At 46.1% G+C, this 15,236-nt stretch overlaps 1 protein-coding gene across 1 annotated transcript in view; it reads left to right on the top strand.

The window, feature by feature from the left end:
- The window catches only part of LOC133343304 (dedicator of cytokinesis protein 1-like), a 316,745-nt gene that overhangs the window by 48,913 nt on the left and 252,596 nt on the right, over nucleotides 1–15,236 (top strand). Inside the window, 3 exon segments of the mRNA XM_061552782.1 lie at nucleotides 7,712–7,883; nucleotides 9,143–9,240; nucleotides 9,571–9,660. Coding sequence (XP_061408766.1) covers nucleotides 7,712–7,883; nucleotides 9,143–9,240; nucleotides 9,571–9,660 — 360 coding nt within the window.

The following is a 15,236-nucleotide window of genomic DNA, read 5'->3' as shown; positions in this document are numbered from 1 at the left end:
GCAGCGGAGCGTCGTTGGCTGCCAACAGACAGGACCTCCCGTGACGCCTCGTAGACAGCACCAGCAAATGCCCTGAGCGTCCATTAAGGGCGGCGCAGTTCCTAAGGGGGTAGTGTAACCGGCGACATGCGTAGCCGCCTTGGTCACCCAAGGACTGATGTTTACGCACCTCAGTAGATGCCATTTGAATGCTGAATTGACGTAGGGGATGCCCAGGAGAGGTGGTGGCACGTGACTGCAAACCATCGCTTGAGAGACCAGGGTTGGTGGATTGTACAAATACGTCAGATTGCTTAACCAGGAGATAGCAGTGCAGAAAATGGGTTCACAAACTCTTTTGTACAGAACTAACCGCCGAGCGTTTTTCTTCCGTATCGAGTGGCGTTTCTTGAGCTGATTTTTTTCCTTTCAAGTGCAACAAAAACTTCTTAAACAGGAAATTATCCAAACATGCCAATGTGGGAATCTTCTGAAAAACCCATTGATACTCCGTGTTATAGTCCTTAATGAAAAAAATATTTAAATATTTGTACCATTTACTGATTTTGTGCACCATGGCCGCGAATCAAATCAGGGCCTTTAGGATCACGACGCTGTTGTTTGAAACCTCTGCGGTTTTATGCGCACATGCACATACGTGTGCTCATGCAAAGGCAAAGATCTCCCAGATAGCATTTATATGCTTTTTTGGGCAAGTGCTGTGAGCGAGCACCTATGAAGGCCGGCACGGCACACGAGGGGCTGGGTGGCCAGCACCACGCCTGGCCGCCTTTGTCTCCCTAGTGGCGATGTTCACACACCTTCCTGGGTACTCATTTGAGGCTGAATGGACCTAGAGGAGGTCCAGGATCGGTTCAGATTATCTACACTGCTCTTGGCCGTGAGTGGGAGTCCAACTCGGGTCACCGGGTTCGTAGCGCAGTGCGCTCATCGCTGTACTATCGCTCCCCACACACACACACATACACACATACTCACACACTCACACACGCTTGCATCCACATGTTAGTTTTATAGCATGTTGTCGACAGATGTTACACATAAATAAAACCCAGCAGTAGGCCTGAAACAGACCCCTGCGGCGTTTCGACCGTAATAGGTCGAGAGATAAATTCACTGCTTCCAACCACTGTTGTCAATTGCGCAAGTTTGATTCACGTCGCAGTGCTGATTCATTGTCGAGACTGAAACGTGCTGCGACTTCTCACTGACAGTTAAAAGCACGCAGGCTCGTGGATGCCGTAGCAAAATCACTTTGCTCACGATCGGAGCGAGTTCAAATCGCGATCGGGGGTCGACTCAGCCCATCACTCAAGTCAACTGGCTGTTCTTCAGAGAGCCCTACCCCCTGCCATAGTAACTTGGAATTTCCACTGCTGGTGCAGGGCCTCCAGTGAAGATTAGAGTCACCTCTAGCTCAGATAAAAGACCTTCGGAGACACTTTCACTGACCATTTTTTGACTGTTGATTCCAATAGTCAAACATTGTTTTTTTGCTTCGAGACCGAATATATGTCTCAGCCAGGGGGCTTATCATCCCACAGACATCCGGAAGCAATTTATCCGAGATCAGACGTGTCGACAGGGATGGAAATTGGCTCGTGATTGTTGATATCAGAGATTGAACGGCCCCGATGCAGCGAAATGCATAGCTCACATTTCCGTTTCGCCAGGGACAGATCATTGTTTGATTATAGGACTGGATGGTTTTCTTATTACCAACACGAGCAACACGTTTTATTCTGTCCTGTTAGGCGTTATTTTCTGGTTTGGTTTTTCTTCTGTGATCCTAGATGCATTTTGTGCTGAATTACACCTTAGGTGCACATGCAGCAATGATGTTGCTGGGCTTTGATGGCTGGTATTTGTGCCAAGCAGTTTTATATATATACATTTTTTTCTCATGAATATGGCCCCAGGTCCTATAACACAATCAAGTTATATTAAAATAAAAGTGTCTCCATGCTCAAACAAAAAATTAGGCGGCTCTCATCTCCATTGGTGGCTCTAGGCCAGTGGTTTTTAAACTCCACATTCTCATGGTGTGGGTAACAATGTACGACAGGATGGATAATTAAAAACGCACCGTAACGCAGAGAACCGTTTAACATAATTTTGTAGATTTCGTCTTCGACGTTCATAATATTGATTTATTTAAATAGGCGAGAAATAATTTAAATGCACATCCTTTATGCAAGGCAGGTCTGGGTTCAAGTAGAATAAGATTCAAAGTGAAATTGTGCAAAAGGTAATCAAATTACCGACACAGATTCTTATTCAAAGTAAAAGAGTCTCCATGCTCAAATCAGTATAGGAGGGATCTCAGGTTAAAGAAGCCAACAATAATGTACTTTTTTGGTAAAATTTACTTAATATATGTTGTTTAGAATAAAGTTATTGATAAAGATGATACAGTAATAACATCACCTTGAACGTACGACATATTGAATGAATCAAATCACTTCCAAAACTGCGGGTAATCAGTAACCCTCTCAGCTATGAGTTAGTAGCAATTTTTGTATATACTATCATGTTTTTTTGTCTTGTTCGTTTTAACATTCTTATCCACTCCTACTGGACATATGTGTAAAAGAGCTTTATAACTCATCGGATTCCTCCAGTAGAGATAAATATTCTGATTCTCGATTTAAAGCTTTTCTGACTGCAGGGATTCATCTTCTTGGTTCTTTCGGTAAAGTCACGTAGAAGGGAAATAATAAATAATAAAACTAAAACATAATAAAATAATAAAAATAAAACATAATTATTATTTTATTATTTCCCTTCTACGTGACTTTACCGAACGAACCAAGAAGATTCTGATTCTCATTCTGAGCTCCTAAAACCGAGGGCGACCCGTAGCCCTCTCAGATGCTCGTTGTTGCCTTGTGCTCCGTCTCGTTCCTCACGACGCGGAGCGACGACCCGGAGATCGGCGTGAGATTTCGACGCAGCAGATGCTCTCCTGGCAGATTGAGCCTCGACGCCGGCTTTGCATTGTCGCAAACGAGCGCTGGGGGGACGTCGAGCGCTTGTGAGAGAGCGAGCGAGCGAGCGCGTGCGGGGGGGTGGCTGGCGACACGCGCACGCCGCGGGCAGCGTTGGCCGATAATAACGGCTTTGATGATAGCCGCATCGGACTATTGGGCAATGATTACACCGCGTAATACGGTTGCTTGCACGCTCGTCGCCTGGACTGGCCTTCCTGTGCACGGAGACGAAGATTGATGGCTCTTTTTTGCGCTTGGGCTCTGTGTAAGCCTGTCAAAGATAGCTTCTTGTTCGGAATCAAGCCAAAGTGTTGGCTTGCTCAAATGAGCGCACTGGGGCGGTGCTCATATCAATTGATGTCTCTGAGGTAGAGGTGTAATCCATGAGCCCAGGACAGATACATTTTGACTTAAAACTTTCGTGACTGCAGGAATTCATATTCAGATGTTTGTTCTCTTCATTACCACCTGAGCTGGCATGACTTTTCGTAGTTCTTTGTGGCTAAGCACAGGAAATTGTGCAATATCTACTTCAAATGAGTGGGGTTATTAAGTAATCCACTCTTATTTGTTGCACAAATAAGAGGCCATTACTAAAAATGTGCTTCCTTAGGTGGTACCACCTGTCTGCTCTGGCATATTCATATGATGATCAAAAGTCTCTCCATTAAAATATGGTCTCGATATATATTTATTTTTTATGAACGCCGAAGGGACGAAAAGCAAAGCTGACCCTCGACCGAGTGTGAACTGGCAACCTTTCAAGCTGGCTGGATTGTGTGCCATTAGCAAGCCCCGATTGTGAAGTCGACTTCCCCAACGCCAGCTCAGGGCTTGCCAGTGGCGATGAGCACTCGCCCGAACGAGGAGACGGAACTTGCGCTTTAAACTTACGTGTCGAGTCTGGTGTTGGAGCCGTTGAGCAGCTAAGTTGATATGCCGCGACACTTTGTGCGAGTTGCCCTTACGAGCGTCGTTTTGTCCTGACGGTGCTTGCTCGCTCGCATGCATTGCCAGCTGTGCAGCTGTAGAGTGGTGCTGACGGAGCAGCATGCCCTCCCTTGTGCACAGTAGCAGCGGAGCGTCGTTGGCTGCCAACAGACAAGACCTCCCGTGACGCCTCGTAGACAGCACCAGCAAATGCCCTGAGCGTTCATTAAGGGCGGCGCAGTTCCTAAGGGGGTAGTGTAACCGGCGACATGCGTAGCCGCCTTGGTCACCCAAGGGAGTTGAACCAACCTCGCAAGGAACATAGCCTTGTACAGACTGCTGGGGCAAGTGCTGTTAGCGAGTAGCACCTATGAAGGCCGGAACGGCACACGAGGGGCTGGGTGGCCAGCACCACGCCCAGCTGCCCCCCCAGTGGCGATGTTTACACACCGCACCAGGTACTCATTTACGCTGTCCTCGCACGCACCTGCCGACACACACATTAAACGCACACACGCAACACATTCCATACTTCTTGCTCATATATCTTTAGAACGAAGTCACGGGCTATCTCCGCTTAACCAGACGCAAAGTGATATAAATGCGCAAGAGGCACACATACATAAAAAAACAATTTGTACAGGTTTTGGTGTGCGTTACTTATGCACATTACACACGGGAGGCAGGTAGGGCATTTTGAGAACATTTAGAAAATAAAATACATTCATACACGAAATTGGAGAAAAATCCCATTGTTCAGTCTAATCGTGCATTAGAATAGGTTCATCGATGTGACTGGTTACTGTGCTGATAAGCAAAGTTAAAGAAGTCTGTACATTGTGTCTTAATATATCTTTTGATACACTTTTAACACTATTTTAGCACGTTTATACACAGGCATCACTCAACTTGGCAGTCGTTACACTCACATGCCTACTGCACACACTCTACACACGCTGAGAGTCTACGCACTATACACACAACATTCTCATATCACATCACGCTAATTTAAGGCTGAGTTGACCTAGCAGAGACACAAAACAGGTTCAGATATCACTTTTCTCTCCAGCATCGCATGTTTGGGAATTTTTACCGACATCGCAAGTGTCACGGAACACTTCACAAACCACTGCACCAGCGCTCCGAATACAAGACAACGACCCCCGTATGACCTTGAGCTGACTGGGCAAGTGCCGTTCGCGAGCACCTATGAAGGGTGGGCACGGCACACTTGGGCTGGGTGGCCAGCACCGATGCCGATGTTTACGCACTGCACCGAGCGCTCGCGTAAGGCCGAGTCGACCAAGGGGAAGCCCGGGACCAGTTGAAGTAATTGCCACTGTTGTCGGCCATGATCTCCAAATACACACCGACACGCACGCAGTCCCTGCACGGGCAACATACACGTTATACCGTGCCGTGTACTTCTGCAGATGTCACCACCTACCTCCACTTCAATGAGACACAAATTTATATAAATGCGCAAAGGTGCACGTACAGATTAAATGTGTCAACGTTTTAGTATGTATTGCACACACTACGCACGGGAGGCAGGCAGAGCATTTTGAAAGGGGATACAGGAATACGTTTTTCGTACAGAATGGTAGAGACCCCATTGTTAAGTCGACTCGTGTATTCGTGCGTCCATCCCTGCGACTGGTGACGCTGTTGAAAATAAAGTTGACGCAAGACTGCCCGTTGTTTTCATGCAGTTCTTCAGTATAACTTGTCCACAACTCTGGAACGTTTATACATAGTTTGGTGTCCTTCCCCGCACCTCCGATTAGCTACGTACGGTGCGTAAGAAGTTCAATATACACACATGACACTGTGCACGTTACACGTTTGTGCGCACACACTCTACTTCGCACAAACACGCGCTACACGAGTGTTATACACACGTACTGCACGCGCACACACTTTATACACACACATACACCACATTGTTACGTGTACTTATTGCACTCACATTACACACGCGCTCAATACACACATTTACACCCATGCTTCACGTGTACACACGCGCGCGCGCACGTTACACGCACGCGTTTTCTGAGTGGCGTGTCACGAGTCAACTCCACGTGCAACTTCATGAATTGTCACGATGTGGGTTCACAAATCAGATTTGAGCATTGATAATGTTTTCATTCTTCTCCCATTTCATTGTTTTTGGGTTTTTTTTCCTGCTTTTGTTTTCACAGGTTTTCTTTGTCATATTAAATGTAGCATTATCGGATCATTTTCACAATTTGCGAATATGAATCGTTTGTCACGCGCAATTTGTGCTCGCGCATCTTGCGTGTCACGATCGATTCTGCTCTGAATTGATGCATCGTTACATAGCTGCAGCTCAAACGTGACACGCACAAACACCTACACGTGTGCACACGATACACACGTTGTACACGCTGCGCACAGATATAGACACCGTTCGCACATCGCACGCACTCGTTACGTAAGCGCATACATTACACACACAACACCCTGACGTATGACGCAAATACACGCTACACTACACGCACACATTTCGACACATTACACTAAGTCAGTCACACTCGTACGCTATTCACTAATTGTCAACGCACAAATCGCACGCACACTGCGCGTGTGCACGTTTACACGCAGAGGTTGCACAATTCCCTCGCATATTAAGCAAACGTTATGTATTGCACCTTTACCCACGACGCACAGACGCGAACACACACCACACGTGCAAACAAAGACGAGCCATGTCTCCCAAGCACGGCGGGGAGGGTGGGTGAAGACAGGGGCCTGCTGGATGATTTATAACAGTTTCGCAAGTTAATGCACAACATCCGGTGTGGAATACAGGGTTCTGTAGGCATTCTAAGTCTGCCGTGACAGCTCGATAAGTCGTAATGAATGCACTACAGTTGAGTAAGATTGTGATATAGGGAGAGTAGTCCATCTTCTTGCAGTGATACATCTTCTGCACCACTGATGGGGGGTCCTCGCATTACACGGGAGGAATTACTCTTATTTTTCTCCGTGTTATTCAACTCTCTGCTCACCTTTGCCTTGCGAACCTGCCTGAAATAACAAGAAAGGCATTGTCGTTATGCAAAATCAGCAGCGGCCTTTCAATGTGATGTGCCCCAAGTTAAAAGATTGCATCATTATTTTCCAATGGTGACCGTTTCCATCGATAGCCTTGCACACCCTGCATGTTAAAAATGGCAGTGAATTGAGGTGGCCGGGTGGCTTGGAAAGTGGAGCCACAGAGCTGGCCTTGACTAAGATCCTGGATTCCATTCTGGGCATCCACCCGTGATTAACTGAGATTGTCAAGTGTAGCGAGTTTATGATATTGGCCTGATCACCAACGACTGCACAAAAATCCCATCATATTAAAACTGGTTTTGCAATTAATTTGACAAAATTCTGGCTCTGAGAATAAAAAAAAAAGTTTTGTTTGACCCCCACGCGGCAACAAATCTCATCGTGGAGTGTATAACATTGCGTGACTTTCAATAATTTTTCAGCAGATATTCCATGAAGTATTTCTTCACTAACCCGTCTTCCCTTAACACACGGGGCACAATTCTGTTAAATGCTTTACGGGGATATTTCAGCGCCCCCTTAAGAGCCGGAGACTCAGATGAGCGTGGACTCTCACTCATTCGATCGGGGGATGCGCTTCAAATGATTAAACTGACCCGTGTAGCCAGCACGGCGGACACTTTCTTCGCTGCGACCCCCCCACATCGCTCTGCCAGGCAAGAAGACTCAAGCCTTCGACCCTCGTGCCCTCTCCCGCTCGCTCCCCGCAGGGCGACACGAAGAAGCTGGAGGACGCGTCGGCGTATCTGGGCCTCACGTCGATGGAAGACCGCTCCACCCTGCAGTCGCCGTCCAAGCCGCTGCCCGCCAGCAGCCTCGCGGTCAGCAAGGAGCGCCTCTACATCTCCACGCTCGTGTGCTCCACCAAGCTCACACAGAACGGTGGGTGGGGTGCACCGCGTTTTCCGCCCACGCGATGCCCGAATCTGTTTGTGACTTGGCGGCGGCGGTGAGACCGACCGGTCACCCGTCTGCCGAGTCGTTGCCGTGTTTCGGGTCTCGTCTCGTCAGTTTTTGATTTTTAATCATGTGTGGCGCTTAGTGATTGTCTGTCGCAAAATTAATTAAAAAGTGCCCGAGTGTGTTGTGGTGCTCTAACGTGTGTTGGCCGTTGCTTTATCTCTCGTGTCATGTCTCAAGTTGCATTGCCGTTAAATTTGTGAGCAAATCATGCGTGTGAAATTGTGAAGCCGCGTGTCTGTTTGTCGCGTGATTTACAGCAACCGGCAGATGTTTACATACGTGGGCGAGCGTGACCTTTATATATTTACAAAGAATTACGCATCTCTTGTCTCATTCCGTCTCAAAGAAGAGACGTCGGTGTCTTAGTTGGGGGCTCTAACCTGCTTGTAATTCGAAAGTTAAAGTATATCTTTACTCAAACAAGAATTCGCCAGTGCTTATCTGTGGTATTGAACAAGTGATGGAAAATTCCACATGTATAACGTGGGGCCCATTCTATCCATAGGATAAATGCTGTTGATTTCCCACTTAAGTGGTACTCAGATGGGCTGAGTTGACTGCAAACCGACCTTCAAAAAGTGGAGTGTGTATGGATGTTCAACTTCCTTCGCACCGTACATAGTCAACCGTGCTAATTGGAGTGCCCTCTTTTGAGCTCCACCCGGCCTGGATTACAGGTTACGAGTGGCCATGTATTTAGGCCAGGATGGTGCAAGACTCCACTTTTCATCACCATTCTATGGTTCATACAATGAATATCACTTGAAAGAAAGTCAAATGGCTTCTCTCATGGAGAGACTGGAACCTGCCGTAGGAATGTGCAATGTCTGCCAGTGGCTCAGGGCCATCGATATTAATGAGCACTGCCCCATGATTGTTTAAATAGGGTGACAATTACATTTTCATCACCATCATCATCTTGTATTATGTATAATGTCTCCCATGCAGTTGTACATTCAAGGTGCCAGAACCAAGGGGTATTTGAGATCATTAATAAGTAAGGAAGTGATTGCAGATCAAATAAAACGTTAAATATCCACACAGTATTGATAATTAATATAAGCAACGAGCAAAATTTGCCAGGTTTTAGTATTTACTTGGTACTATTATTAGGCTATCAGTAAATCCCCAACATACAGCGGATGATGATGATGGTGGTGGTGGTCCCTGTTTCACAGTGGAGCTGCTTGGGCTATTGAAGTGGCGCTCCAACCCCAACATCCTGGAGGCCAATTTGAGGCAGCTCATGAAGGTCAACGGCGAGGAGGTGGTCAAGGTAAGGGCTCGCACTATGCTCCCGACGAGCAGAAGCTCATGGGCCTGCAACGCGCCGTGTCGCACCTCGTCGTGGTGTGCCCCTGTTGCCTCTTGCTGCGTGTGGTCGGTGGACGTGAACCCATGGCGCCTGGGTCAGTCCCGTGACCTCCTGCCAGCGGGGGCATTCGACACTTCCCGTGGCCTTAAAGTGCACACAGCCTGGCACAAGCGTCGTGGTGATGTCACCGCCACTTAGTGGGGAATGGCGGTTGTTGTGCTTGTTCGTGTCGCCTCACGTTGCCGCCCTGCTCCCCCCCCCTCCCCCCTGGCCTCCCGCCGTGGTGAACAGTTCCTGCAGGACACACTGGACGCACTCTTCAACATCATGATGGAGAACTCGGAGAGTGAGATTTACGACCGCCTCGTGTTCGATGCCTTGGTAAGGCCACCTCCCCACCCCCATCATCCAGAGTCCACCTCTAACACTGACCGACCCCACCACAACACCCCCTCTCTCCCACGGAATCAGAACCTTTATTTACCCTGGAAAAATCCGATGAGCTACAACAACAAACAATACAAAAAAACGATCTGAGTGCAAAGTATAGGCATCCAAAGAAAATCACTGCTAAAAATAAATACGTAAAATAGATTAGGTATATAAGTTCAAATTGCATAAGTACATGTCAACACGTGGAAAATATCTAGCTCCCGCCATGGGAATGTGGACTTGCCATCGCGGGAGATAAAAGCTGCCCCATCGCTCGATTGAGTGGATTGAGTGTGGCGTGTACTCTGGCTAACATTATAGATTTTGAAGGCAGATACTCCTTTTTTTACATTCAGGACAAGTTAAAAGGCAAAGCATCAACTTCTCAAAAAAGAGAAATAGGTGCTACTCCTCACTGTTGACATTTGGAACCAGGGGTGCAAGTTCCACATTTTTATGGCTTTGCCCCGAATCTCCGTAGCACTTTCGACAATGTAGTTTTTTTGGTATTGATCTCTCAGGGATATTGTGCCAAATCTAGCCGCGATTAGAATTCGAACTCATGTCGAACTGATTTTGAGCTAAGTGCCCTTCCACACCACTACCCGCTGAGTTTTTGAGCACTCGGAGGGGCGGGGTGTCCTAACACCTCGCGGGTGGAGTGGCTGACCTCGTATGGCCAGATGTGTGCGAGATTCATTTTTCCTGGGTCAACACAGGGCAGGTCCACGCAAAAGGGAACCCAGCTCACGAGTGTTCATGCAGTATATCTCATAATACAATATATATACACATCAATACCTCTATAGGATTCCATTGCGTTTGATTGATTTTGTTTATATCTTCCTGCTACATGCTGCCCTGTTTTACACTCACACTGATAGCTTGGTATCAACATTCTCCCTGTGCCACAAGATGGTGTGTTTGTATCTTGCACTGCGTTGCAGCCAACGCTATGACCCAGTCTTTAGTGCTATTGAGTGCTAATGAATGCGTCTATCCAACCCGCTCGCTCCGGGGTGTCCCATGGAGAGCGAGCGTCTTACCTCTAAATATCAATTCATGTGCCACCTCATTTGTCCTTGTTAAGCCCTGTGCATCTTCACTAAGTCCCTGCTCAGTCTTCAGACATCACATTAGCACAGCGTTCTCATTACGTTGCAGCAAGAGGCAAGTCAATAGTCAAGAGGTCACCGTGCCCAATTCGGTTGGTGTACGGCCACACCTCTCCGTCGCTTCCTCCCTTCTTCCAGTTCCTGCAAACGTTTCACAGACGACAGCTGACTTCAAAGGTCTGGTGTCACGGTTTCACCACCTCTTTCTGGTTTCAGTTCTTCCCCCTCGGTTGCCTACACCGGGTTGCCACCCTAGTGTCCGCCTCATTATCCTGCCCTCTCTCCGTACTGCTCACACGCCCCACACGTAGCAGCCTCCTGCAGCAGGCCGCCATTCTTTATAATTGCAAAGGAGTGCGAGGCAGCTGTTGCTGACTGGGATTCAGACTTTTCTATTTTCGGTTTTACAAAAGGTGCGTCATCAGAATAATGAGTTGGGGTGTGCAGTGAAATTCACTGGCCATGTGCACACACAACAATGTCCGTTGTGCTGCGCTGTGATCCTGGTTACTCTGGTCCAATTCCCTGCCACACATCATCAGCAGCACGTTGCATTTTAACCTGGCCTACATCTCCCAGAGATCGACTCCGACATAGATGAATACATGTATGAATACCTTAAACACAGGAGGATCGTGTCTTGGTAATAGTGTCTGTGTATGCGGGCGCGTGTAAGCGCGTGTACGCGCGTTTCACTGTAACGCTTATCCGTTGCGATATACCACAGACGCTGCTTGCGCATTCAAACTGGCTAGATTAGGATCGCGGCTGGCTCCTCACACGATACGTGACCTTATTAGTTGCATTCTAAACTCTCTTCTGCCAAACTTTACTTTCAATTATTTTTTTCCATTCACTTTGCATTGTGGCGCTTTGGTGCACTCGCTGAGCGACGCGCAGTTACAGGTAATTGATATTCACTTGGTCCACCCGTGCGTTGTTTATTTTAGCAGCGATTATTTCATCTCGAGGGACCAGAAGCAATTCTCAGCGAGCCTCACTTATGAGACTGGTTTAACCCACCGTGCATTTCAAAGCAGCGAACACATCCACAGTGTTCGCTTGACAATGCATTTTGTGAAAATCGTTCCCTGTTTTATTTATAAATGCAAATCCCACCGCCAAGTAACACGAGTGGAGGTTAATTTTTTCTGTCTGGCAGATAGTCATTACAATCCCTGTAAAATATAGAACTAGCACACACCGTCAACACAGCAACTGTTTATTATAATAAACTCAGTGTTATTAAGCACCTTTCAAATTGCTAATCACAAAGCGCCGTACATCAGAGGTGAGAAAAAAATGTTATAACAATAAAACACCGACACACCAGTAATAGCCCAATCACAATCCAACGTAGCCCCCGTGTAACATGAAGCAGTACCAGCTATGTGGTGGCTGCGGGGGTTATGGCGGGGTGAACGGCAATTGGTGCACTGAGCCATAGAAGTGGACACCTGGGTTCGTATCCCGCTGTCATTCCTTCTCTCAAGGCGAGAGCTGATTGCTTCAGCACAGTCGCCAAATGGCTACTCAAACATAGAACGTCATTTACAATTGAGTTGTTTTTTTTACTTATTTAAGCTCAATCCGACTGAGGGCTGACACCAGTAACCAGATTGGTTGACTGACTTACCGTTGCTTTACTCGGGCGAAGCAGTCCTGTGTGGTGTGGGTAGAGGGGCACGGGGAGTGCTGTCGTTAACCTACGTGACTTTACGGAAAAAAAACAAAGAGTATGAATCCTTGCAGTCATGAAAGCTTCAAATCTAGAAGTGTTGTAGTTATCATGGTGTCATGCTCCTGGCACACACTCATTCTGCTGCCTGATAGAGTTCCTAAAGGATGTTCTTCAACTCACGACAGCATGATCGAGATATACAGACAGTCCCCGAGATTGCTAGCGTTCAACTTACGAACATCCGTACTTACGAAGGAATGGCCATAAGATATTATTTTTTTGTAACCATCCAAATTGTGAACTATTTTGTTCGGCGGGGCAACCCTCTGCGTGACGTAATGAGTCCCAGCGTCCCGCATAATGTACGACAGCCGTTCCACTCAAGGTAAGTGAAAATAAAACTGACTTCTTTCTTTTCATGTTACTTTATTTTATGTTTTATCTACAAGACAGGATTCATTACAGTATTACAATGTACAATATTTCTTCTTATGAGCTTCACGATCCTTCTCTTTATTGAACTGTAACACATTTTATAACACTGACCGTGTGTACAGTTGAATATAGAGTTCCGAGATACGAACAAATGGACTTGCGGACGTTTCTTAGGATAGTAACTCGTTGTTCGTAAGTCGAGGACAGCCTGTAATTGGTCATGAAATTAAAAAAATATTTTTAAAACTACGACGCTCTTTGTTCTTGATTTGTTAAAGCAAAAGGAATTTTTATTTTATTTCGTAGATATTGGCCTTATTATTGCCGTTTTATTTTTAGGACGTTCGTTTGATTCTGAGCTGTCCCCCTACATGTGACATTGCAAGTTGATCATTGCAAGTCCCTGAAAATTTAATAGAAAATGATGGTCTAATATTATTTAAAAATATATTCATTGGTTTTTAATTTAAATCAGGGATGTGATGTTCACATCCCAGGATTATCTGTAAAGCTGCAATTCTCATGCTCTGCTGTGGTCTTTAATCATATGTTTCTGACCTGTGTGCACGATCTTTTAGTGTTATCCGCTCGTGTGCATACATTTACCTTTTTTTTCAGCATTTCACCCCCAAATGCCAAATGCTCATTAATTAATTGCCCAAACACTGCAAAGCAGGGCTTTCCTGTAAATCTAACGTAAGACTCCCAGAGGCTATGCCGGATAAGTGGGTGACCCGGGGTACTGTCACCATTGAGTGATGCTCATCTCTCACGGTGGATCTGAGCCAGTGATTGAAGCCTTTTACATATTTCGTAAGTATGAATAGTCTGTCCATAGTACGACCACTGTCGACTTCCTCCAAAAAGTGGGTCTTCGTTTTATCCACCCCGGTGGAATGATGGGATGAGTCCACTTGCGAATCGGATTCTGAAACGCGCCTATCCGATTGTTACAATGCCACCTGGCTGGGTTGGTGAATAGGACAGGGTAGGCAAATGGAACTTTTACAAGGTGACAATCAATTTCTTTGACTGAAGAGGGACGTGTGTGTCTTTGTCTTTGTGTGCTGCGTATGCACATCCTGCAAATGCGAGTATCGAGTTATTGAGATGTCGCCATGTCATATTTTGTGAGTTTGTATTCTGTCCCCAGGTCCCCTGTGCAGGAAACACAAAATTATATCTTCAATATAGTTTTTAGCTCAAAAGCCAAGTGGCAACAGATCCGGTATTAAAGCATCCATCTTAGTGAGTGGGGCCTCACGCACAGCCGTGCCGTGTGCAACATCACGCTTGATTTATCACCGGCATGTGGCCCAAATGAAATGGCAAAAAAATAAATAAAGTCCCCACCTAGTTATGTTTTTTTTGCCGGCACCACGATGCGGAAATGTATTAAATATACGAGAGACAGCCTTTTGGAAGGTTGCCTATATACTTTGATTTTCAGTGTCTACCCGACCAACTGTAGCCAATGTTTGTTTCAAAGAAAATATCTTTTTAGTTAAACAAATTGTCACTTTAAGATGACGTTTCTTTACTTACCATCGACGTTCATTTGGCAGGAACAATGTTTTGCCTGCACTAATGCAATTAGTTTGCTTGTACGCTCTTAGTTTTTCATCAGGCGTTAAGACTGCACTCTTAGCACTGTGACATTTGTCATTGTGAGGCATTAGCGGGCATGTTGTACGCCAGTCACCTTTTTAGAATGATAACCAAGGACCCTATTAAAATTTAAAGTTAAATCATTTTCTTGGTTCTTTCGGTAAAGTCACGTAGAAGGGAAATAATAAAATAATAAAAATAAAACATAATAAAATGATTCTCTCGACGTTTCGGTCACAACAGAAGCAGCCGTCCTCAGGTGAAGAACAGGTCACCTGAGGACGGCTGCTTGCGTTGTGGCCGAAACGTCATGAAAATTAGTTTATAATGTTTTATTTTTATTATTTTATTATTTCCCTTCTACGTGACTTTACCGAAAGAACCAAGAAGATGAATCCCTGCAGTCACGAAAGCTTTAAATCGAAAGTTAAATCATTGTCTCCCCATCCACAGAAGCGTGAAGTGATGCTCACTCCCATTGTTGGCCTTGGACCAGTCGTGGAGATTCCACATTCCCATGGCAGGCATCAGCTTTTCACTAAATTAGATGACCACCGGGCGTGACCATTTGACCCGGGAGAGAAGATGGGCCGAGTCGTTTGGATTTGAACCTGGATTTGAACCTTGGATTTTGTTTATTTGAACCTGGATTTGAACCTTGGATTTTGTTATTTGAACCTTGGATT

The sequence above is a fragment of the Lethenteron reissneri genome, chromosome 17 (assembly GCF_015708825.2).
Source record: "Lethenteron reissneri isolate LAM-NWPU_2019-01 chromosome 17, ASM1570882v1, whole genome shotgun sequence".
Taxonomy (NCBI): Eukaryota; Metazoa; Chordata; class Hyperoartia; order Petromyzontiformes; family Petromyzontidae; genus Lethenteron; species Lethenteron reissneri.
This window is presented reverse-complemented; position numbering and strand designations above follow the sequence as displayed.